General features: G+C 34.7%; 1 protein-coding gene across 1 annotated transcript in view; it reads left to right on the top strand.

Annotated features, from left to right (window-relative positions):
• Positions 1-25,619, top strand: part of TPO (thyroid peroxidase) — a 213,695-nt gene that overhangs the window by 98,667 nt on the left and 89,409 nt on the right. The window contains exons 12-14 of the mRNA XM_027690190.1: positions 7,001-7,117; positions 14,552-14,623; positions 18,634-18,843. Of these exons, the coding sequence (XP_027545991.1) occupies positions 7,001-7,117; positions 14,552-14,623; positions 18,634-18,843 (399 nt within the window). The remainder of the gene's footprint in view (positions 1-7,000; positions 7,118-14,551; positions 14,624-18,633; positions 18,844-25,619) is intronic.

Genomic DNA, 25,619 nt, shown 5'->3' with positions numbered 1-25,619 from the left:
TCTCCAGAACATGAGGAATTCTTTAGGCATCTAAATAAAGAAAATCAGAAAGGACTAAGATACTGGTTCTTGGGTCTAAACTAGCTGTATTTAAGTGTCTCTTTGCCAAAAGATGTCAAACAAACTTGGTGTGATTCTTGGGGTGGTCCTGTGCAGGGCGGTAAGTTGGACTTCAGTGATCCTTATGGATCCCTTCCAACTCAGAGTATTCTAGGATTCTATGACTTTGTCCTATGTCTGTTATTCAAATTTAGAGGTAAGGAAAGGTAGTAGTAGTTGTAGTTATTATTAACATATTTATACTGTTAAAATAAATGGTACCAGGTCATGAAGCTAATTGGCATGGTCTAGCTAATTCCACACTTAAATTCTTTTCGTCCACCAAAGCAGGGTGTCTGCATTCAAACTGCCTATTGGAAATTATTTCCAACAGTGCTAAAATCCCAGACTGTCCATTGGAATTGTTTGGAGAGTTCTAGTTATCCCAGGACAAGTCATGCTAGTTATTCCATGTCAAGGACTACAAGGTCTTAAGAAATACGTAGGGATTACACAAATCTAAAAGGTATTAAGTAAGTACTACTGCTGAAGCTTGGGTGCTAAGTGTCTATGTAACCTGTGTTGCTGATGAAACACACAGCATCTATGCATCATAACTTTTGATTCTGCTTAGTATAATTTGTTATAATACTCTAGAGATTATTTGAAAGCACTTTATTCTGTGTTATCAGTAGGCAGATAGATTTGGGACTCAATTTTCAAAAAGCACACACTGCTGGATTGCTCTTTATTTTTTATTAAAGCAAATTAGGCAATTCTATCTCTGCATAGGCAAAAATACTTGCAAGGTTTTTAATTTTGTTTTCTGGATTTTTTTATATTTTCAAGACTAAAACTTTTATCATTATTATTTCAGGGAATTTGTGTTTCACAGGTGACATCTCAAAAGATAAGGGAAGGGCAAACATCATGACTGTTAATGAATAAAGAAAGAGAAGTTGGATAGTTAGAGACTAGTCAATTTGACTTCAATCTCTATAAAGAAATTTGAAATAAAACAAAATACATATATGGAGCAGCAAGATAACAAATTAATAACCACCCTGAAGGATTTGTCAATAATAAATAGTGTCAACCAATCTAATTTTCTCCTGTGATCATGTAATGTATCTTGTGGATGTGTGCTGCAACATATCTTGATTCCAGCAAGGTTTATGACAATTCTTGACATTACAATATTTTAAACAGTATTATATGGACTTGGTTGCACAGATTTTGTTGGATAATCCCATAATAGGTATAAATGGTTCACTTTGAAAACTGACATACTGACTAGAAGTGCTGAAGAGGTAGGCCTGGATGCAGTTCCCCTGAATACTGCCTTTATGATGCATTAGCAAAAAGTAAGCATACTAATTTTGCAGACATTAAGCTTTAAAATACAGTGTTAGACATATGAATGATCTTGACATATTCAAGAATGAGTCTGAAAAACAGGGATGAAGCCAGTTAGGATTCACCATATATGCAAGAATGATCAAGTATGTATGAGACACTGGGAAAACTAAAGAAGTTCTTACTGAAAAATGCTTGAAAGGTATCTGGGGGTGTAAATCTTTTAGGAAGGTTTGGTCCATCCTCCATTTCTTACTAGAACTTAGAGAGGCCATCCCAGGTGCCTCTGTCTGCAGAAGCCAGTCAGATAGAGATAATATGAAAAACAACAGGTTCATTGTTATGAATCATTATTATGGTTTATTATTACATCAGCCTGTGATAATCAGGTACACAGCTGATCAACTGAGATCCCAAAAACCTGCATTCCATTGGTTTACCTTATATTCCCTTTTCCCCCTCCCAAATAAGGAACCCACCCACACTTTACTGCTTCTCCATTGGCCCTTATTTTTTCTCCTTTTTACATGCTTATTTGGTTATTTCAGCCTTAATCTGTGATACCACCACAACTGTCTGTGAGCCAGTCCCTCTTTTCATTATCTTGTGACATTCTTCACCCATTCTTGATTTCCTTGTAGTGTATTTCACCTGCTGTATCCCTTATTGCTGTATCAGTATAGCTGCAGGCTAACCAGCCAACTTCTCCCTTCACATTGTGTGCAATGTCCAGCAGTTTCTCACACCGTTGCCTTGTCAGTTTAACATCAGGCCAGGGCTGGGTTTACCTTCATGCCGTAACAACCATATCTCCTTTGTGGCTTTTGAGAAAGGGGCAAACATTGTGGGCTGTACCCAAGTGAGTTACTGTAAGACATGCTAAGCATTCCTTTTGCTGTAAGGCTTTGGCAGGAATACTTATTCTGATTTTGTGCTCTATGTTTCCAAAAAGATATTGACCAGAGGTTTTCCATGGTCCTGTGGACAGGTTGAAAGACATAGACAGAGGTATAAAAGAAATACTCAGGAATGATAATTTTGTGCTCAGAGAATAACGGTGTAAAGCAGCAAATAATGATGCCACACAAGCTGTGTATTCTTATTCATGCATTTTTGCTCCATTTATGAACTGAATAAGCTTTTTTTACTCTTCCAGTCTAAGGTCAAAATAATTTGAGTCTTTAGTGGATAGGGCAAAAACAATCTTAAATTGTGATTACAGCAAGAGAGATTCATGTTTGACATAAGAAATAGATTATTGAGAGAATAATCTATTATTCTAGAATATATTATTGAGAGAAATTATGAAACCTGCATTGCTAGAGGTCCTGAGGACATTAGGAAAGCATTTTTTAAAAACAAAATAGGTATCATAGCTACTGCATTTTGGAGAGGGTAAAATACTAAGTTTCTCAGAAGCCTCTTTTCTACTCTGTTTGATAATTATATGGTCATAATTCTAAATAAGAAACTTTTCAAATATGGAGGGTTTTCTCATTGTTCCTCATAGCAGAACTGCTGCTGCAGGCATGCTGTGAGCACGTTTGCCTGGCTTTATCCTGCAGCATATAAGAAACCCTGCACCTCCAGTTTACAGGTTTATCTTTTTGTTTGTTTGTTTTGCTTGTAGGGGTTTTTTTTGGGGGGGGGGATTTTTTTTGTTTGTTTAGGGGGGTTTTTGTTTGTTTGTTTGTTTGTTTGTTGTTGTTGTTGTTTTGTTTTCTAGAAATAGAGAAAAATGTTTTTAAAAATATGTAGCAATACAACTAGTTTATCCTAATTATTAGTCCGGGAAAGTTAGATTCTTGCAGACCATAATTTTACAGTTTACATCTGTGGAAGGGGAGAAGGACTAAATTCCTTTAAACATAAAGAGACCACAGAGATAGAATTGATATCTTCCTTAGTAATTGTTTTAACTTCATTTATATGTGAGATCAGTTTTTCAATTCCTAATGAAATTGTCTTGGTCTGCTTCAGAGACTTTTTCTGGGACCTCAGGTCCTCAATTGAAAAAACTTGCTCTAACAGAAGTATGACCTCTTTAAAACACTTAAACTTTTTAACATCTGGTCAGCTAATATGCAGTGAGGTAAACAGCTGCAGTTTAAAATTCTTTCTTTTTTATTTTCTGCTTACTAGGTGTATATTATTGTTGTAATATTGCTAAAATATAAAGTAGATGTTTAAGCCAAAAAGAAAAGAAGTTGTGAAGGACCTGAGTTTTCCATTTTTGTTTAGTTTGGTTAGCCTGCTGCACAAGTACTGCTACTGACCAAGTATAATATAAGAATGCATAACCAGTGAGGCAACTTACTGGCAGTTCCTGTCTTCAAGAGAGAGCTTTGTGCTTTGAATCCTAATTTGAACAAGAAGGCTATAATGAATAAAGGTGAGAGATATCAGGTCCAATTTACCAGCCTCCTTGTTAAAACAAAGAGTAGAAACTATTATTTCTACCCAGAAGGACTCAGAATACAAATTTTGTGGAGGCAGACAGTGGCTGGAAAGATACATGAATTCAGATACATAGTTCCCTTCAGATTGGTACACATGTTGCCATTTGTGGTGTTCAAACTGTGCCTCGCTTGGAGTTACAAATTTCATTCTTTAGCTAAAGCACATAAAACATTTGAGTGTCATAATTTTTAAGTTCCTCTATAGTTTGCTCTCTAAAACATTATGCTTTAAAGAGTAGCCATTTGGACATAACTGAATGCAACTGATACACAATGGAAACCATTAATGTAAAATATCAAAACTTACAGCATTCTAATTTTATTTTAATTTTTACTTTATTTTTAGTTAGTCTTTATGTATGTGAAACGACTGCTTGCCTCCCCTTCACACCCCCCAACCTTTCAAAATATGCCATCTACTACTTGCTTTGGAAAAAAACCAAAAAATTACTAAAGCTACCTCAAGATGTACTTCTCTTTGCTTTCTTGATTTGTTATTGTTCCATCATGCCTCATGGTACAACACTGGTTGCTAACTTGCAGGTCAAGCTGGCATCTTGTGTGGATTCTTATCCCACTTTAATTACATAAGTGTACCCGTCTGTTCTGACGTGTCATACATAGAGATCTCCTTGATTTTCTTTCTTCAGTTCCCTCTGGAGTGTTTTGCATCATTTACTTTTCATAACTATTTAACTTAAAGTACTATATACAAAATGTACTGACTGCTTTATTAAATTTAATACATGTTAAGTTTCTAGTCATTGCAGCACCTAGATGCTCTATTGCTGTAGAAAATCAATAAGTGCAAATAAGAACTTTCATTTATCTGCTATGATTGGATTACATTTTGTTAGTGACTTGTTTTATCTCCTCATAATGAATGCCATTGCTCATTTTCTTCCTACAGGAACTTTTAGAAAGTGTGTTAGAACATGTTAGAAACGTAATAATACATCAATGGTGTATGGGTAGTTTTCCATGTAGCTTTGAATGGCAGTGAAAGCAATGCTGAGAATGGGACAGTTTGCAGTGTTATGCCTTATCAGCACTCCTTAACACTTCAAATGGAAGGTTTTGATCCAAATAACTGAACAGCTTTTGTCCCAGGACTAATATTCTCACCCACGTACTAAGATCCAATTAAAATCTCAGTAACCCATGCATGAACAGCTTATTAAGAGTTATTGAGTACTAACACTTGTTTGCTTTTGTGAAACTGAATAATTATTATTTCTCCATTTCTGTGGTCTAAACAATCATTAAATAAACCATTCAATAAGAAAGTTGTGTGGAAAGAAATTAAATATATATATATATATATATTTGATATATCTGTTAAAAATACATAATTTTATTATTTTATCAGTATATGCATAAGTTAATCAAACACTGTTTCTGATAAATAAAATTCTTTTATTTTCATTCTTTACTTTTTGGGGACTTTGTATAGGCAATTTTATGGGCAGATATACATTTGGAATTCTCTTTTCTTTAATTTTTTTCTCCCAAGTATTTTGTAATTGTTTTCCTCTCTTTAGAAACTTGTATAATGTACTTGCTTTTGTTATTTTAATTTTAATTTCTCCAGTTTCTTTTTTTTCTTAATAGATTCTTTCTCTTTTTAAATATCTTTTGCTTAGTCTTTTCCTCTTCCTCTTTCATATTCATTAGCACTTACTTTTCAGGTTGCCATAATAAGTGGTGTTAATTTGCAAGTCAGCAACTGTGACTTTAGGAATGTAAAGGAAAATATAGTATTGGTCATGTGCTGTGATTTGAACATCATTCTTTTTGTTTGTATTATTTAATATTATATTACCACCCTAATAAACTGAATATATAATATAATTTGTAATAGAATATCAACAATAATATAGTATATTTTGCTAAAGTGATGAGGTTTCTGAATATCCTGTTTTGACACTTCTGCTGACTGCTATAGAAACAATCTTTTAGTGAAAGTTATTAAATTTTCAGAATAACAAATCAAGAACTGGAAGGGCTACTGTATTTATTGTGCTGCTTCTTAGATCTCCTTTAAAATGTTAATGCAGTATAGAGAAGGATTGTCTGGCTCAACATATTGATTTATTATTCATTTATTGATAAATTGATTGATAAGAGACATAATTGAGACATTAAATACCAACATTAGAAAACAATGTGTGAGGTTTTCATGATACAAGAGTATAAGCATTCATCTATACTATTAGCTAGTGCTTTGACATTTCTACCCCTGTGTAAATCATTACTGCCTGTAGATGTAGCCTTAATTGAAAATAAGCAAGCTTATCAGCAAGAATTGTACATTCAGATTGGTGACTCATCTGGATTTAAATACCTGTTTCATGAGCAACATTTTCCTCTTAATGTATGCCAAATGGAGCCTAGAATGTTTTTCGCTTGTTATTTTTCATGGGTAACTACATTCACTATATTCTGCTACCACACTATGAGATTATTCCTTTATAAATTTGCATTTACCTCAAAGAGGAAGCATGCAGTTTTACTTAGTTTTATTTTTTCTTAGCATTAATTTCTCTGGAAAATAAAGGCAAATATTGTAACACTGGTAAAGTTTTGTAACCACTGAATTTGACATCTCATTCTATGAGAACCTATGAGATAAAGTGTATATGAAAAAAATATATAAACTCTGAAAGATGATAAGTGCAGCAAAGACTTTGTTAACAGTGGCAAACGTGAACCTAGAGAAAGCTGTTTGATTTGATATATCTAGTGGTTTGTTCAGATGTATTTCTTCAGAGGTACATGCAATAGAAATGTCAGTATGTCCGAGTTTTGACACTGCTATAGATAATGTAGGATGATGGTTTTTATAAACTGCCTGCTGAACTACTTCTGTACACATAGGTTTCTGCTGGCTCAAGTGAGAGTCTGCTTTGAGATACATAGGTGGGTTTTAAAACTGTGATTATTTCAGATGAGATTCGGACTACCAGTACTGTAAGTTTAATTCTCTTCAAGGACTTCTGACACACTGCCACAATACTATATGCTTCAGGAATATGCAAGTGGTGGGAAGGCAAATGTGAAGGGTATGATACATCCCATTCTAATAAAACCGCTCTTAAGATCCACTTAAAAATAGAGCTTTAATATTCAATTATTTTCTTTTACAGGTCATACATATGGGATGGGTAAATGAGAGACTTGAAGGAACTGATTCATCTCAGCTCTACAAATTCAAGTTTCTGGCACTGAAGGGTTCATCCTTCTATATTTTCAGCACTCCACCGGTAAAAAATTAATATTTTTGTGGCAGTTTCATTGTAAATGGATACATGTTGGTTATGTCTGGGTTTGTCTTCCTTTATCAAGTGAAGTTGTCAGCTGAGATTTCAAAATAAGTTAAAGCCAGAGACGCCACTGAATTTCAATAAGCTTTAGAAATTTAGCCTCTTTCAAGGTCCTCTGAAAATCTTACTGTACCTGGATAGTTTAAAGAATTCCTAGTAGGGAGTGTTTTGCTTTTTGAAGTTGCCAAGGTCAGGTTTTTCTTTGAGTGGTTAGGCCTAATGTTTCTTACCTTATTTATTGTAAGGTATTCGTAAACGTAGTGAGCTGGCAGTTACTCTGTTTTCTTAAAGACAAGATAGATCATGAAATAAACACCGCTGTGGTATGAGTAGATACTTGTGGATTTTTCACACAGGCAAGTGGTTAAAGTATTACAGAGAATCCAATGCTAAGAGTATAGCCTGAAAAAGTCTTGCTTGGGTAATTTACATACCTAGTAACAAGAATTCTGTTTCACAGATGACGTACCTAATACTTTTCTAAAAATTAATTTAAAAGAATGAAACAGAAATGAGCTGCAGAATTCTACACTGTTCCAAAAGAGTGACCCATACTTACCACATGGTAGTGTTTAATCCTTTCTTTCTTTTTTTCTCCAGAGAATCTTTGCTTTAAACAAACCAAAAAGAATAAAATTGGAATGCCATTTCAATTATATAACTTGCTTACAGTTTTTCTCAGAAGATGGTCAGTCTCACAGTTTTGTCAGGTGATCCAAAGAGAATCTGACCCTTTATATGTGTACTGTCTGCAGTACCTTTGAGAATCACATACTTTTCAAAAGTTATTTATGAACCTCAATGAAATGCTATAAGTAAAATTTCCCCCTCTCTAGGTTGAAATTCTTAATCCAGTGATTCCTATCAACTTCAAGCATTTTAAAATAGCCAATAATATTCCTTTAAAAATGAAACAAGACATCTGAGAAAATCAGAGGTTCTCCCCCTCTAAAAATTGGGAGTTTAATATGTTAAGCCAAGGAACTAAAATTTGATTCAATCACTACAATCCATTTTCATTTTCATGGCTTGACTTCGCGAACGAAGATTTGGGGAAGGCTCTATCCACATTTGTTGCAAGCGCGTTGGTGGCTAAAAAGGCCAATACGAGATAGACATGTCCGATTGCAAAAGGCACAACAGAAAGACTCCTTAGGTGGTATATTCTGCAAGTCACGGTTCTTTCTGCTCTTTCACACACCCCATGAATGCTTTTCCTCTATAAATTTTAACCTATTTTTAAGATACATTTTTTATATAACTAGAACTATCCATCTACATGATACTAACAACTTTGGGATAAACAACTTCATTTGCCATGTTCAGTACTCTGTTAAGAACAGACAAGGGAGGATGACTGTTTGGTAGTGTTAGTACAATGTTACTTAACAGAATCTGATATACTCTGCCATGTTTCTGCCCAATTTATTTTTTTTTCTTTGTAGAAACAGTGGCTTTCAAAAAAATGAACAAAAGGGACCCCTTTGGTCAATGTGTTATGTCATCCAAATACTATGATACACCAGTAAATGTCACAGTCTTTAAGTCATAAAAGCTGTTAACCAGTTTTCGTGCCTTTCAATCATTCCACAGATGGTTTTTATCAGAGGGAAAAAAACCCAAACAAAACCCCCAAACAAACAAACAAGCAAAAACCAAAAAGAACCCCAGCAACCACCCACCTGAAGAATTCAAACACAGATCTAAGACACACTTTGAAGCTGATTATCAGTCTCCTGAGGGCACCTTCAGCCCTGGCTTTTGCTGACCCCCTTCCCTGGGGCTCACCCCAACCTTCTCACAGCCCAGGATCCCATTGCAGCCCCACCAGTGCAGCAGGGCCAGTCTCCAGCTTCACAACCCTGTCCTGCCCAGCCATGAGCCCCAGTGAGCCAGGGCCACCCAGGAGCCCATGTCTAGGCCTGGCCTCAGCCCATCCCTGCTCCCAAGGAGATGCCTGGTGCCCAGAGCTGGGGATGTCCCAGTCCCCCTGGCTGCCCTGCTCCTGGCTGGGACATGTACTGGGCCCAGCTGGGGTGGAGGTCACTTTCTTCATAGCTACCCATGTGGCAGTGGGTTTCTTATTTGTGGCCCAGGCGGTGCTAACACACCAGTGTTTGGGCTGATACTGAACAGTGCTTGTACAGCCTTTCTGTTGCAAGCTGTTGCACTCCCCAGCAAGCAGCCTGGGGGTGGGCAAGGCGGGGAGTGGGGGGGGAGACACAACCAGGACAGCTGACCCAAATAGGCCAAAAGGGATATCATGTGCCATAAAACATCATGCTCTGCAATAAAAAATGAGGAGCTGGTCTTCAAAAGTATCCATTGCTTGGAGACTGGCTGGGCGTTGGTCTGCCTTGGGTGAGCAGTGTGCAATCACCTTTGCTTCAATTGATTTCTTTTTCTTTCCATCACTTATTAAACTGTCTTTATCTTGCCTCAAGAATTTTTCTTAATTTTACTCTTCCTGTTGTCTCTCTCACCCCATGGCAGGGGACAGGGAGTTAGTGAGCAGCTGTGGGTGTGTTTAGCTGTTGGATGGGATCAGCACACTGCAGGGTGATGGGATGGGAACTAGCTGGTAAGGACCCTGCCCTGGCGGACCTCAGGGGAGCTCCGATGGCATCCAGGGAGCCACCAACCCACTCTGTGCCCTGACACTGGTTTTGGTCACATGTCCCAGCTCTGTATCTGTGCATAGACCTCTTTCACTATTTCTAGAGATACTTGAGCGTATTGCTCTTACCATTACTCCTACTGACATTTATTTTTTTAGTTGAGGGGGGGAAAATGTTCTATCACAAAAATACAGATGTTTTAACTTGCTTGATCTTTAGAGGATCGAAGTTTAATATGTTTTATTTCAGAGATGTTGCTATTGCTATTTGTATACTGAATCAACGTAGCATATCAGCGTATCAATGTAGTGTACACAGAGCAGATGACCTACAAGTTCTACACTTATTCTTTTCTGTAACTTTACTACTGCCTGTAAAGGGCTCTAGTAGAATTTCCACTCTTTTTCTATTCAATTGTGTGTAAAAGATGACGTGAATGTAAATGCAGCTGCTAGCTTTCATAAGAATGGATAACATAGTTACCCATGAGCAAAAATAAAGAAAATTGTGGAAAAGTGTGGGTATTATAATATGAAAGAAATCACTATGTCAAGTAATATTCTATTTATACATTATTTCTACGATATCTCAGATGGTGTTTCCAAAAATGTAGAAGCTTCACCATAGAAGTACGTATCAAGAATGATGTGATTAACAGAGAATGGTCTTTCTGCATCCCTGAAGAGGCTTATCTGACTGTATTTAAGATATTTACAGATTTCATTTACAGATTGCTATATTACAATTGTGACACATTTCTGAAAGCTGCATATCTGAAAAACACCATTGAACAAATAGAAATTGTTCTTTTAATATGCAAGTTGTATTTTATTACATTCTAAAAGCATCTATATAATTCCTGACAATTTTCAGATATTGAAAAAGTTCTGAATTTTTATTCTAGTAGAAATTGAGGAGAAAGTATTCAAAATTGTCATTCAAAATCAAACTATTTTTTATGTCATTGAAAATTTCCAGAAAAAAAAAATTTGAATAGTTTGTTTTTATGGAATATGGGCTATATGTAGGAGATGTTTATAGTGTTTCATTTTTTGTGTCTTCCTCATAGTTCATTAGAGTTTTTCAATTAAAGTCTTCAAATAGCCATATCTTTGGATCTACTGTGTAACCCTTAATTACAAAACTATCTTTTTCCATGTGATTAAATAAATAGCACTGAAGTGATTTACATGAAGGCAACTAGGCTATCACTGCATGTGCTGCTTGGAGTTTTAAGAAAAGAATTAATATGAGAATAATATGAAAATAACAGAAATAGTCCTACCTTAGACAGCACAGAGAAGATTGCATGATGTAATTCACACAAGCGGTGTTTTAATTAATGTTAGAGAGTACTGCTGTGTAAGTTCTAAATATTTCTGTTGGTAATTTACATTATACATTATGTCAATGTAACATATTAGGAGAGAGATGGCAATGATTTGAAGGGCGTAGACTTGACCATGAGTGCTTTTGGTGAACTTTCTAACTTTACACCCAAGTCTTTATCTTGTTCATATATTTGCCAGATCAGACTGCGCTTTAGTGTGTGTTTTGCACTATCCAGTTTTGAGTTGCTTTGAGCATCTTTAGGATTCTTGTAATGCCATGTCATAGTTCATCTCAGGAACATGTCTTACTTTCTTGTTTTTCTTTTTAATATTTTCTAAATTTTTTTTAATTATTCTTGCTTCATTTTCTTTTTCCATTGAGGAGTGAAGCAAATAGTGAAACTAATTACTGTTTAGCTAGACGTTACTTCTCCCTAGACCTTTTTAGTACTTCTAGGCAGATTGGATACTTCTGCTTAATTCTCAGTTAATGCAGCATCCTCTGTATTTCAGTAATAAATATTATAGACACTTTGATCTTTTTTCCCTTAAGTTTTATTCTTTAAATTTATTCATTTTTTTAATATTTTGAGGGGCTCTGGAGAATTCTAGAATCAGATTCAGTGTTCAGAGAAAGTCAAAGAGTATGTTATGTTCCTTTTGACTTTAGCAAGTTTTGAAGTGTGACTCTTTTACGTTCACACCATATTTCTTTATTGGGTGGTGAGCTCTGAACAGGCATGAGAGTCTTTTATGCCTATTTTATAATTATAGAACTCTTGTCTAGGGAGTAAATTCTTGAGTTTGTTGTTTACTGCATGTGTTTTTTTAAAATTAGTTTAACTTTACTGTTTTCTCTCTATTTTAAACCATGACTTTTTAAAGAAAAACCAGTGATTAACACACACATTTAAAACTAGGTATATTTGGAATATGAGCATGAACTGATGCCGAGATCACCTGGTCTAGCTAAGTAAAACTAGATTTTACTAGTTTATTTATTTTCAGAACTTACTGTAATGCCATTTTTTAAAACATGAGGAAATTGCAGAAACTCATGCTGGTAAAAAGTACTTCTGCACCACTTGGAACTTCTGTAACTTTAGATGCTTATTTCAGTCTCTCATTATGTACTTAAAATTGTAACTTCACATTCCTATTTTTATATCTTTGTTCATTTTTTGTTATCTTTTTGATCAGCTCAATTTTATCTGTGTTTAAAAATGTGTTATTTTTATCTATTCTGAATATGCCTTTTTGAAACATTTTATCAAATGCTTCATAAAAAATAATTATATTGTCATGCTGAAATAATCCCAAGAAACTGCAATTTATAGAACACCTACAGGAACAGTTCCAAGAGGAAATAATGAGAAAAACTATTTTATTGCCTAAGAAATATACTTCAGGATCTCATTTATCTTAGTTACTTATTACCCAGGTACTAAATATGTGATGATGGATAACCTACAATAAACTGAAACATTCTTTAAATCAAATGAAGGATAGTGTCCTTTTCACGAACTTTTCAGATTACTTCCAGCTTTTCTCCTTGACTAGAAGTATATGATTATTCATTATTTTTTTTTTAAAAAGCAATGCAGTCTGTAACAATAACATTTTAGACTTAGACATACTATAATAGTTCTGATAAAATTATGAATAATGTCTGTTTAGATTCTACTCTACTGTCTCTTTACATTCTACTATTCCTTTGTAGTACATTTGTTTTGCCTCCTTAAAATTCCTCTCAACATGTCATTTGTGTTCTGATCACCTTGCAATGATATTTAGACTGTTTCACTCTTTAAAAAGTGTGGTAGCCTTTTTCTGACATACACAGTAAAACAGAATCTTGGCTTATATACAGTTATCATCATCACTAGCTATCTTTTCTGAAAAAGTCATAAGAGGTTACACAGCATCAAAAGATCAAAGAGGTGCACAGGATAATGGAAGAAGTCTGAGGTATTCAGAGTGAATTTAATGGCACAGCAGTGTCACCATTATCCATCATTAATAGCAGCAAAGAATCCCAACAGTTTAAATTAATCTTCAGGAATCACAACAAATTATATGGGCAAATGAAAGTACATTCATATCTCAAGAGTTTTTAGGTTATAGCCTGTGTCACTAAAGCCAAATTCATAAACAGCAGATTAAGTTGTGGTTTGGATTCTCGTCATTTTGTTACAATTCTGTTTAATGGCTTAGATTTGAAAAAGACCTGAAAATTAAACTTTAAAATAAATTTAAAAAAAAAAGGGAACATGCTGGTCTCTATGCAAATCACCAGGAACAATATTGGGTTTTATGGGTGAACTATGTGCTACTCTGAACACAGATAAAAAGAATCTGTTATTGAATTTCATAGATTTTTCCTAGTTAAGTTTCATCCACATAAGCCAGGTGTTTTACAATATTTTGCTTTACCTAAATAGTTTTAATTTGATTTTTCCACTTTTTTTCTTTTGGGTGGGTGGTCAGAACAGGACAAAGCTGTATCAGCTCTAGAATTTTAAAATATCCTAGTTGCTATTAGAGTTACCAAAACAGTAATTTCCATATGCTAAAGGCCTCAAAGTTACAACTTAGTGAAATTCTTCACGTATCTATGCAGCTATTCCTGTGTTAGCATTTGCCAAGAGCTGGAATTTTGCTCTAAAATGTATAAGCAAAAATAATGTGTATTCCCATTGAATTTTTCCTGTGTATAAGTTCTTTTTTGCTTTCTTAAACTACATAGGCTAGGTACTGTTTTCAAAAGGAAACAGATTATCGCACTGTATCACAAAGTAGAATTTTTGTAAAAACTTTAAATGTCATTCTTACTGTCAAGTTTTAACAACTTGACATGTCAACAGGATTAATTAACAAAATCAAAAGAAAAAAAATAGATGTTTTCTTATTATTAAGCACATGGTTGACATGGTTCTTAATTTCAAATATTTCAGTTAGATAGATCTAGTTTTAGAATAAATATTGAGTTTTTGCCTCTCTGATGCATGTAAACTCAGACCTGAATTTAGGAATACATCTTGTTCTCTTGGTTGCAAGATTTTTTTAAGATTGAGACATGAAGCTGAATGACCGTGTTTGAAACTCTGGATTCTCTGTGTTAGCATCTTGAAAAATAAATATGCTCACGTAACTCACTACAGAGATTGCAAAGAGCTTTCCATAATACTGGTAAAAAAATCAATTAAATTTTTTTAGTATCTTTTAATTACACTAAGACTACTGTTTCTGTAAAAATTTAATAGTATTTGACAATGTTTTATAATGCTGGATATAAAGTGTAGCAATGTGCCTGTATTTAAGCATCCAGCAGAATAATGATGGGTGAAATCTTTTTAGTTTTTTTTCATTTCTACAAGATTTTTGAATAAATAATGTGTTGACAATATTTTCTTTTGATGTTATAGGTAAGCACACTAGACTGGGTACGAGCTGAAAAAATCTATAACCTCTGTGAGGTTCTATTTAAAATTCACAAGGTAGGTTTTCTAATGATTACAGTGGTATTATTTAGTAAAGAAAGCTTGCTTTTTCCTGTTGATGATAAGCTCAAGGTAATCTTAACTAGGAGTAACTAACGTTCAAATAGTTCATCTGTTTTTATAAAAACTATTTGTAATCTCTAGTACATTAGCTGTGCAAGTATAAGAGCATATAGAAAATGGATTAAGCTCCAGGTGATCAAGTTACTCAAATGCTATCATATTGAAGAAAGTTTTCAGTATTAGAGCTGGTTGTATGAAGTATCAGTGAGACACACAGCTAAGCATAACGATACTTCTTTTATCTTAGTGAGTCAGATTTTTGGGCAAACGTGGAAAATGCTCTTGCTGTAATTTTTGTTCTATATAAAAATATCTTTATTTAATTTCAGTAATTAAAAATATAAAATTATGTCCTTGTTATGTCGTTTGTAATTTGCAAGTATTGCAGTAGGTAATAGTACAGTAGGTTTTGCCTTACAAAGGGCAACATGTTGGATTTGTATTCCATAAAATTCATTTTCTTCCCTCAACTTGATAGAGTCATGTTTTCTGTCTAGCTTGTCCAAAGCAAGGAGTTGGGGCAAAAAAATTAAATAGTTGACTTGCAGAATATATTTTCTAATAAATTGCATTAGATAGATTAATTTTGTTTTCTACCAGCTAATCAAAAACTGCTTTGGAGGTGAGATAATGCTAGATGAGAGCCTATTTGTCTAGGAGAGTAAAATCAAACATATTTTCAGGAAAAAAAATAAAAATTCATGTTTTCAGATAAAATACTATTTCACTCAAAGATTACAGCTCAGCTTTACTTCTCAGTGGCTGCTGTCCTTTCTCTCTTGACCATGTACTCATGTCGTGGAAAAGGCAGCTTGTTGCCCTTCTACCTATACAGGTCCTGCACTGAAGGAGAAGTGCGTATGGTTTTGGTGAGGGGTTTTTGTTTTGTTTTGGGGTTTGTGGTTGGTTTTGTTTTGTTTTGAGGTTGTGGGTTTTTTTGGTTGGTTGGTTGGTTTTGCTTTGTGTTGTTTTTTTATTTTGTTATTCAGTTACTCAGGACATAGGAAGGAAGGGTTTTGGTCAATACCATGCCAGGAAAAACAACAGGCCTGGAGTTCAGGACTAGACCTCAACTCCACAGTGCAAGACACAGGAGCACAGCCATACAGCTGAGCTTATGTGGGCAACTTCAGGTCCTGCCCATCACTGAGACATCAACAAAAAGCAGAGGTTCTGCCCCAGATCGTTTATTCATTCTCCTTAATATTTTTTAAATTTTATTATTTGCTGATAAATATGTCAGGCACCAGTGAAATATATACTTGGTATGCCTTTTGGAAAGATTTTACTATGGCTTGAGTTTTCATTTTGTTTTTTTTCTCCTTTAAATATTACTGCTGAAACTCAGTCCTTTCTTGAATATTATTGCAATTTCAAGGATATTCTGTCCTTAAAGCAACTTCTGTGATACTTTTTCGTTAAGAAAAAGAAGTGGGCAAATAAACTATCGAAAATTCAAATCTTTAATGTTCTTGACATTTTAATAAATGAATGCTTAATTGCCAGTCTTCATGAATATGTTAACTAAAGTGCAAAAGCCCAAGTTCAACTCTTTAACCTCTTTTATGTTGATTCTTGGTATAAATGGCAGTGAGACAAACTGAGCAAATCCAAAAAGATAGGAAAAAATCTTAAGGGATTAAGGTTTCTGCATTGAATATGAAAGACAGAGTTATGTTGTAAAAACTCCTGTTTGGGGAGGGTGTTAAGGATTTTCAGAAACTGGTTAGAATTAGCACAGAACTGTGGTAGAGTATGCTATTGTTTCTTCTCATGAAAGATGGATTTGAAGGATAGGTGCTCTTATTACATACCTAACTGTATTATGACACAAAGTTAAGCATGGAAACTTAGAACCCAATATGTAATTTATACTTTGAAACAAAATGATATATTTTAGATTTGTATGTGTGTATACATTTATATAATTACACCTGTTTGCATAGACAAACATGCATATGCAAATATGTGAATTAAAATTCGTATATATAACATGCCTTGCATATTCGTGGACATTTGGTGGTAACAACCAAATAATTGAAAATGTAAAATCTTGTATCACAGATGTTTTTTCCTTTACCTTGCCTCATAATTCATCTTTATTGGAACTTGTTACTGGGGCAAGAATATTAGACATATTTTTAAAAGCCATCTGTCTTAAAAATATTTTATTTTCTTTTATTGCCTGGTATTTTCAGATAAAAATTACAAAATATTAATATAGTAGTATACCAGCTATATGCAGTATATGCTGCAGTGAGCTGTGAAGCAGATGTAATACCTGTCACTCCATAGAAGCTGAACACCAGAACATATGCAATATTTTGTTCAACTTCCTTTTCAACAGTCCAAAGGAGTGTTGTGAAAGAGCTCTGAGTTTCCTCAAGTCTCTTGTCTCCTCAGGTAGCTACAGGGCCAATTTTGTCAACAAAGTGCTGTATACCAAGGTGCCCCATGAAACATCCATAGCTCCACAGGCTAGAATTGAGTAAATTACATAAGATTGCGTGTGCCAGCTTTATGTTAGTCAGTAATTCACCAGCACAAGCAAAATTTTCAGTTCCGGTCTGAGTATTTTGATTCTGTTTATGAATATGAGAGCAGTACACAGAGGAGAGTGTGGTAGCAGAGCATTTGTTTTGTCTGCTTTTTGTTACTAAACAGTGGATCTTCACTGCTGCCCTATGAGTATACTTGAGTGTTCATACAGAACAGGAGGGACACAAGCCCCTGAACATTAATTTTACCTGTATCTGAATATTTTAAATTACACTTGGATGTTAAAATTTTACTTGTTCGTTTTTATGTGCATAGAGTTTCAACTAGCCTAAACAGGCAATGATAGGCTAGTAGAGGTTATAGAAAACTAAATTGTGAACCTTTATACAGCTTATCCTGACTACAAGATTCAAGGACTTGGGTGCAGCACAAAGCCGCATGCTAGTCTTTTCAAAGACACCTAAATCCAGTTCAAACATGACTGCTTCTACCTCAGATCTGCTTGACTAGAGTCAAGTCTTCCAAACTTAAACTGGAGTGTTAGAGAAAAACAATTCTGTTTGTGAATGACTTTGGAAAATAATATAACTTTTATTGCTAATTATTTTGTTCTTTCAATCTTTTCTGCCCCATGATATCATAAAGAAAAGGAGATAGGAAAGGGCCCTATCTGATAAACAGAAATTTAAAAATATGTGTAATTTGGAAATTTAGGCTGTGAAAATAGCTAGATGTGTAAGTAGTAGCTTTTTTATTTAGTTTTCTTTTTCTCTATATTTATGCTAATCAATGAAGTCTTGAATATTAGTGAAGTTTCTTATATGAATTTGTTTTCATTTACAAAACATTCTATTACAGAGATATTTTTATTATGAAAGTTTAATGTGAAGTTTCTCTTCTTTGTCTTGAGGGTGATGGCAGGATCTCGCTTCATTCTCCTTATAGTTACAGAACAGCATTGAGGCTATCAGGGGACATGCTTATGTTGTCATTTCCAGAATTAGTCCTTGGTACTTGATAAATTACTGCATTCATTCCTTGGGGTTTAGCATATTGGAACCCAATTAGAATGGCTGAATTATGGTCTCCTGTAGATCTGGCACACAGCTCTCAAATTGTATTCAAAGAGTTCAGGGATTTCCTTCCTTTTCACTGTAAACAGTATGTTGGTATAAACTCATTTTAAATTCTATATGTATTGCTTAGGTAATTTTGACAGTATTTTTGGAACTGCAGAAGTAGCTTGGATTACGTGATACAGAGTAAAGTAAATAAGAAGCAAAGAGAGAAGTTGTCTTTGACATTATTACTTAATTCTTAGACCGTTTCTTCAAGGTAATTAATGCTATTATGCCATAACATACCCATCACCTACAGAAGAGAGTATTGCTTCGATTGTTTGCTTTTGCCAGATGAAGAATCACATACTGCAACATGTCTTTCAGCTCTGGCTTGCTGATGATTGCTGGCTACAAGCAAACATGTATTTAGGTATTCATCAGGACTTTGATCTTGAAGACCAGAGGCTGTATTGTTTCAGTGTTATGGCTGGACATGGCAAGAGTCATTATTTCAATGTAGAACTGGGCAGTGAATTGGCAGTGTGGGAGAAATCATTTCAAAGAGCAATTTTCTTGGAAGTTCAGAGAACCGGGGTAAGTAATGAATAATTTAAATCCTGGAGCCATTTAATCAGTAAAATAAGTATAACAAATGTTTAGGTTATTTGTCTGTTTAATAACTGCATTAGATTGATGTCCTCCATGACTAAGGATCTAAGTACATTTTAATACACTGAAGGCTTCTGAAAGCTTCATCATCATATCAATTTTTTTTGTCAATGACTATGTAATAGCAGTCAGTTAGCATGTTATGACAGCTTAAAAATTGGAAGTAGTAAGTTGACCTTGATTACTACGAACTGAAAATGAATAAATTCTACTACTGGAAAATTCTCTGGAGTTTATTTAGTCCACCTCGAACATTTTCTTCCAGAAACCTTATTTTCCTCTCACGTAAGGTAAATACGTTACATTTCACATAATAGTTCTCTTTTCAAAGAAGAACTATTTTGCTGTTATATTGTTAGTTGTGAATTGGGATTGTCCTTGTTAACATTGGAAGAGTTTGAACACTCAGCATGAAAGATAAAGGAAAGTTTGTGATAGTCTTAAATTCTCAAAATTAAACAGCAGATTATCATTTTCTACTGGCTAGTAAATCTAGATCCATACTCTCAAGTGAACTGGAGGTATGGGAGTGTATGGATTGAGACTATAGGCCTTCTCCAATTAAAAATATGTTTACACAGTTTAGCACAAATGCAAACTTGATTTGGTATGCTCAGGTTTGCAGGAACCTCCTAGAAATGTTTGAAATACTGAGAACAGCATTGCATTAGCACAGCTTGCAAGGAGCAAGGAGTCCCAGCACGGGTGTTGAATCCGCTCATCTGAATTTTCAAATCTCTGGGATTCTAATGAGGTTTCTAGGTTCTGACAAGGTACTTACTTAGAACCATTCTATTTGTCTCTTTAGACTGATGGAATAACAAAGTAAGAGTTTTTAATGGTAATGCTTTTGCTCCTGCACTTCTGAGAAGGGATGCAGTTTTTCAGGAAAAAAATTGATTCTTCCTGAAAAATTGCTGGGTGTCAGGGAAGGATTAATAATGCATATTTTCTTACATGAATTCTTCAAGAAATTAGGATATGACTGTTTGTCCAATCATTCAATTCTCCTATTTATTATCCATATAAAAAGCATATAACATATAATAAAAATTAAGTGTAACAAGGGTGGAGATTAGCTGGTTCTGTATTTGGTTAGATTTTAGAATATTCACTGTTAAATCTCAAAACTTGTTATTCTTTTATATTGTAACAATCTTAAGGAATTATTCTTTACTTGTGGAATGATCTTTTGTGATTTGAATCCAGCAGTCCTCTAGACTCATTTCACTCAAAAGACGTTACTATTTCCTGCAGCTGTGGTTTAACCTATCTGAAACCTCCAGGAGAGGTGTCCAAATAAAATCCTTATTATAGTGCTTAAATCTCCATATGTGTGTTCCATATCTTAATTTTCTCTCACACAGTTGGATAGATTCAACTTTACTGTAAACCACTATGTCAGTAGGGTGCAGAGTGCTACGGTCACTCTCCAGCAGTGAAAAGTCTTGTGATTCCACTACTTTCTTTCTTCGTTCAAAATATAAATGCCACTGTGAATACCTTTCTTTTCAGAAGTATATCAGAAGCAGCATGAATGAGGTGCAACTTAATATTATATAGATTATTTCAAGCCATAGAAAAAGAACTGGCATTTCAGTATCTGGAAAACTGAAAGTATGTTAGGGTGTCTGTTAGTATGTTAAAATGTCCATTAAAGTTCTTTCTTTTGGAGAATTTTGGAAATTCTTTTTTATTCACAAATGATTGGGCAAGATTCGTGAAAGGTGTTAGATTGCACTGTGTCATTTCAGCCATCCTTATTTAAATGTGGCTTGATTCTGTTTACTGGTGAGTGTTAGGATCATACCTATGAGTTGTTGCTAACCTTATCGTGTTCATATCCTTTGTATTTGGTGTTTCTATAATAAGAGCTATATTTCTGAGAAGATTTCATCCTTATACAGTTTATGAAAAGAAATTTTAAGGTGCAGTGGTCCCTTTGAATTTTAGCTGCCCATGTTGTGTGGGTTTTTGTTATACTTTTCTTCTGAAGATGGCAGCAGCATTAGATGACAGAAAGAATGCAATAAAGCAGGAAGAAACCCCCCTCACAATACTATTCCCCTTTCAGCTGTCTTAAAGCCCTATTCTAAGAAACTGTGAAATTCAGTGACCCTGATGAAATTATTCTATTTACAGGCAATGATAGCAAGCAAACACATGTTAAATCCATGTGCTAGAAATATATGTATTTTTTTACTAGAAGAACTATTGTAGTTGCTGATGGCGTAACTTGGACAGATGGGGCAATAAAAGTGCAACAGAAATATGACAGAAAGGCAGTTGAAAGGGAGAAAAAGTACTGTTAAAAAGTATTTCCATGAGGCTGGTAATAAAAGTCAGTGTTGCAATGGAGGAAGATAGGCAGTGAAGTCCTCTGAATCATAACTTGAAGATAAATCTTCTCCCACAAATCCTGGCAAGAATATTTGTCTCATCTGGAACATCCTAAAAAGTGCAGGACCAGTAAATGACGCTCAGATTAAGTAATTTATATTCTTCTTTTTTTTTCCAAGTTTTTTTGCGGTGCAGACAATCTTCAAAAATAAAAAGCTAGCACATTTTCCAGAGCTCTTACTAATTCTTTGACCCTTTCAGTTGGTCTTGTCAATACTATGGGATTTTATTCCATGTTTTTCAATGTTATCTTTTTTAAATTACTTAATCAGTATTCTTCCCTTGCCTCAGACTGTTCTTTCAAAAGGAAATTATATTGACTCACCTGAGTTTTATGTGATTGTTAAATTAATGCAGAAACATCTCAAAGGGATGATTTGGATCAGTTCTGTTCAACAGGAGGATGGAGGAGGATATATTATCTGGCAGTGGACAGAGAAAAGAGTGACAGTGATATGTTTCCCTGTCAGCTGTAGAAAAACCAGCAATTTTAGCATCTTGAAATCTTTTGCATTTAAGCTTAGTTACATGGCTGGAAGAAGACAAAGAGGAATCTGCTTCACAAATGGAAGAACTCTCAGGAGACTGAAAAAAACCATGCATGGAAAGTCATCTACCACAGCATTTCCAAAATACCTGCAATTGGTATATAGTGATGAGACATGATTACCTACTCTGCTCACTTGCAATTCTAACACAAACAAAAGTTTTCCCATCATACTTCCAGCTGTGATACAGATGCTACAAGTTTTTTCCAATCTTCATACAGTTGAATAACCAAGTTTCATGAGGCCATTTGCTTTGCTTGAACAAAAAAAATGTTGTTTAATATGAGTTAATCCATAAATTAAAATAGGTTGGATTCCACTCAATTAGAATATTCAAGAAGTTTCGCTGCCTGGTTATTTTCTGTGCTTAAAGGTAAGTACTTCTAGTGAACTTCCTTCCATTTTTTTCTGTGGTTTAGGGGCTGATCTTGACAGATAAATAAACCCTGGAAATAATAAAATTATAATCTATATTTGGTGAGGTCAGGGATGGGAAGGTATTGTGCTAAGAGAAATGTTAGCAGTAAAATTCATGTTCCTGGAATGATACAAATTCCCCCTGTGAAGAATATACCTTACCAATAAAATAAAATAAAACAAAAAAATAATGAATGTTGCACATGAGAGTGACATACCTTACAGTATACTTAGTCCACCATCTTCCTTCCCCAGACTTTAACATTTCCCTCTATACACTGTGTTTTCTGGGCTGATCTATATGAAATACCTGAGGAATCTACTATGTTACTGATTGTTAAAAATCCTCTGAAAGGGTTCACTAGAACTAATTCAAAACACAAAGAAGTTAATAAATTATTTTTAACTGATTTCAATAACCTTTCAAGGAAACCAGTATTTTTTCTCATTTAGTTGACTATATTCTATGAATATCAATGTAGTAGAATATCTTGAGCAGTTCCAGAAAGAGCCAAAATTAATTTATGTATTTGCGTGTTTATTCTTTGTGCACTGGAGATAACAATAAATTCCTCATTATTTCAAAATTAGGAGCCAAATGGGAAAATCTTTTGCATAAAAGTTCAAATGGCTTCTAAACCATTTTTTTGTGCAACCGAATATCAATGCATATTTTAGCAATGTACCTTTGTATTTGCTTAAAGCTGAGTATTCAACAAGCCACTAAGAATGTAAATAGTGATATATGCTGATCAGGAATGCATATTCCTTGCATTCCTTGCATGGCGGCCAAACTGCACGTAAGTGTGGAATTAGCCCCACCTGAAACTATTTTTTTAGCATGAAAGGTAAAAGTTCAATTGAAGATTTTGGATCTCGAGAAAAGTGAAGTGTTTGTGATATTCAGATCCAGGCAGCCTAAAGAGAAGTTCAGTTCCTGGGTGTCCTTCCTGGAAAATTACACAAAATGTGTTTTCTAGTCATTTTTCAGTGTCATTTTGAATTGGGCCTACTACAACTAAAGTTGGATCTAGATCTTAGGGACCGTGTCCCCACTGGGACTTGCTCAGAGATTAGTTATCTTTCTGCTTTTCTTTCTATCTCAGCTTACGTAAGTCTTCAGACTACCTGATTTCTGAGATGCTCAGGACACTTTGGCTGTCTCAGTGACTGCCATCAAAACAAACACACTCATTTTTTCTAGGCATCTTTGGGAATCATATAGTTCTTTGGAAATAATAGTCTAAATCACCCTCAGACTGAGCAAAAGAAGTCCATTTAAATAAACAAAATCTAGCAGAAATTGGGCAGTCTGAATAAGAACTAATTGTCATTTCTAGCTTTTGAATCTATTAATTCTTCACGGTGAACTGAGAAGACGAGTAAAACAGGATTGGTTGATCACAGTGTAAGCCTTGTGAGCTGCAAATAATATATTTAAAATGCAAAAATGTTAAATACAGTTGGCAATGCTATCTTACTTTTTTACTCTATGATGATTACAAACCACATATGAAACAGAATTATATGTACAAATGGAAATACACTAATTTCAGAACTAATTTCTGAGGCAAACATATAAGAAAACAGAATATCCTCGTTGCATTCAGGTGAGATATTAAATAGCATTTGGATTAGGTTGGATTTATAGTGTCCTTAAAAGATACTCACCAGTTTGTTACAAGAAGCACTCAGTTTAATTACACAATTAAATTTTAGATTGTTTTCATTATGTACAGAAAGCTTATTCCAATTCCAATTTAACTGGTCATCTTTGAAATGCTGTTAGATTCTAATTCATTTTCACAGTGATGCAAAAAACCCACCATTCTCCAACACAAAGAAAGATACTGAGAGCTATAGAGATTAATTGTAAATACATTCGCAATTGTTAAATTACTAATAATTTAACAATTCAGATAACAGATGAAAATCAAGCAGTGTACCTATTACAAATTTTTTTAAAAAGAGAATTTAACATTTACAAAGCTATTGAAATCAAACTTGCTTCTATATTCTGTATATTAAACATCATTAATATAAGAAGTTGGCCATTATTTCTAAAAATAGTAATATATTTTTTAAATTACGAAAAATTTCTATTGAAAGAGTGCAGGTTTAGATTACATATTAGGAATGAATTCTCTCCTGTGAAGGTGGTGAGGCAGTAGAACAGGTTGCACAGAGCAGTTGTGGATGCCCCGTCTCTGAAAGTGTTCAAGGCCAGGTTGGATGAAACCCTGAGCAACCTGGTCTAGTGGAAGGTGTCCCTGCCCATGGCGGGGGGTTTAGAACCCAAACCATTCTATGATTCTTTTAAATCTGTCAGGAAGTTACTGTCGTGGGATTCCAAATTTATACGGTAATATTACCTGTAGAGTAATATCTAGATTTTTTATATTTGATTTTATGTTTTTAAAAGTTGGTGCTCCCTATTACTCTCCACCTTTATTAGATTCCTTTCAAAGAATCAGGCGGAAAAACAAAATCCCATTGAAGCATCATTGATTCAGAACTGAATTTTTTACTCAGGAATGTCTCTTGTTGGTATTTCTGATTAAAATCCCTTTTCAACAGTGAAATTCCAGAATTTATAGATCACCAGAGAAGAAAAAAAACTTCATTATGTAATAGCAAACTGTATCAAAACAAAGTCACTGTCTTTGCTGAAGTAAACCAGTAGAGTTCCTCTGGTTCTAGTAAAGCAAATGGTTCCAGCTGATTATTGTGATTGCCACTGAGAATCTGCCTCAGGTATGTGAAAATATACTTGGGACAATCTACAGGTAGAAAACTGTTAACATTCAAGTCATTGTTGAATCTTGGTTTTCTTTGTGGAAAAATGAGTTGCTACAAAACCGTGAAGCCATTGCTCAAACACAGAGATGAGGAAGCACAATCTCGCCTTCCTGGCATAAGCCAGGGCTAAAGAACACACATTTTAAATTTTTGCCTCCTAGGAGATAATCTTTGCTAAGCTGCTGCCCTTAGATTTTGTCCTCTTTCCTCTATCTCACTGCCTTTTCCTACAATCAATTTAAGCCATAGTCTGCCTGTTCAGCAGAGGAGGTAGCGAGTTTTCCTTCTTCTGTCAGATTTACAGTAGCCATACATTCATATTACAGAGATTGCCAGGGCTAAGAGTAGGCATCCACATCTGCATTATCTGCTTGTCTTGCCAAGCAATAGCTGAACCTACAAGTTGACCTCAGTCTTTCTGTAGGAACACAATTCCCTATGGAGGAAAATTCGCTTCAGCCCACAGGTGCATGTAGCCCTTGTCTCTCTGGAATGGTGGTTTAATGCCTAATCTCAGTGATGCTGAATGATTCCTGA

Source organism: Neopelma chrysocephalum, unplaced genomic scaffold (genome assembly GCF_003984885.1).
Source record: "Neopelma chrysocephalum unplaced genomic scaffold, ASM398488v2 Primary Assembly neopelma1_80b, whole genome shotgun sequence".
NCBI lineage: Eukaryota > Metazoa > Chordata > Aves > Passeriformes > Pipridae > Neopelma > Neopelma chrysocephalum.
This window is presented reverse-complemented; position numbering and strand designations above follow the sequence as displayed.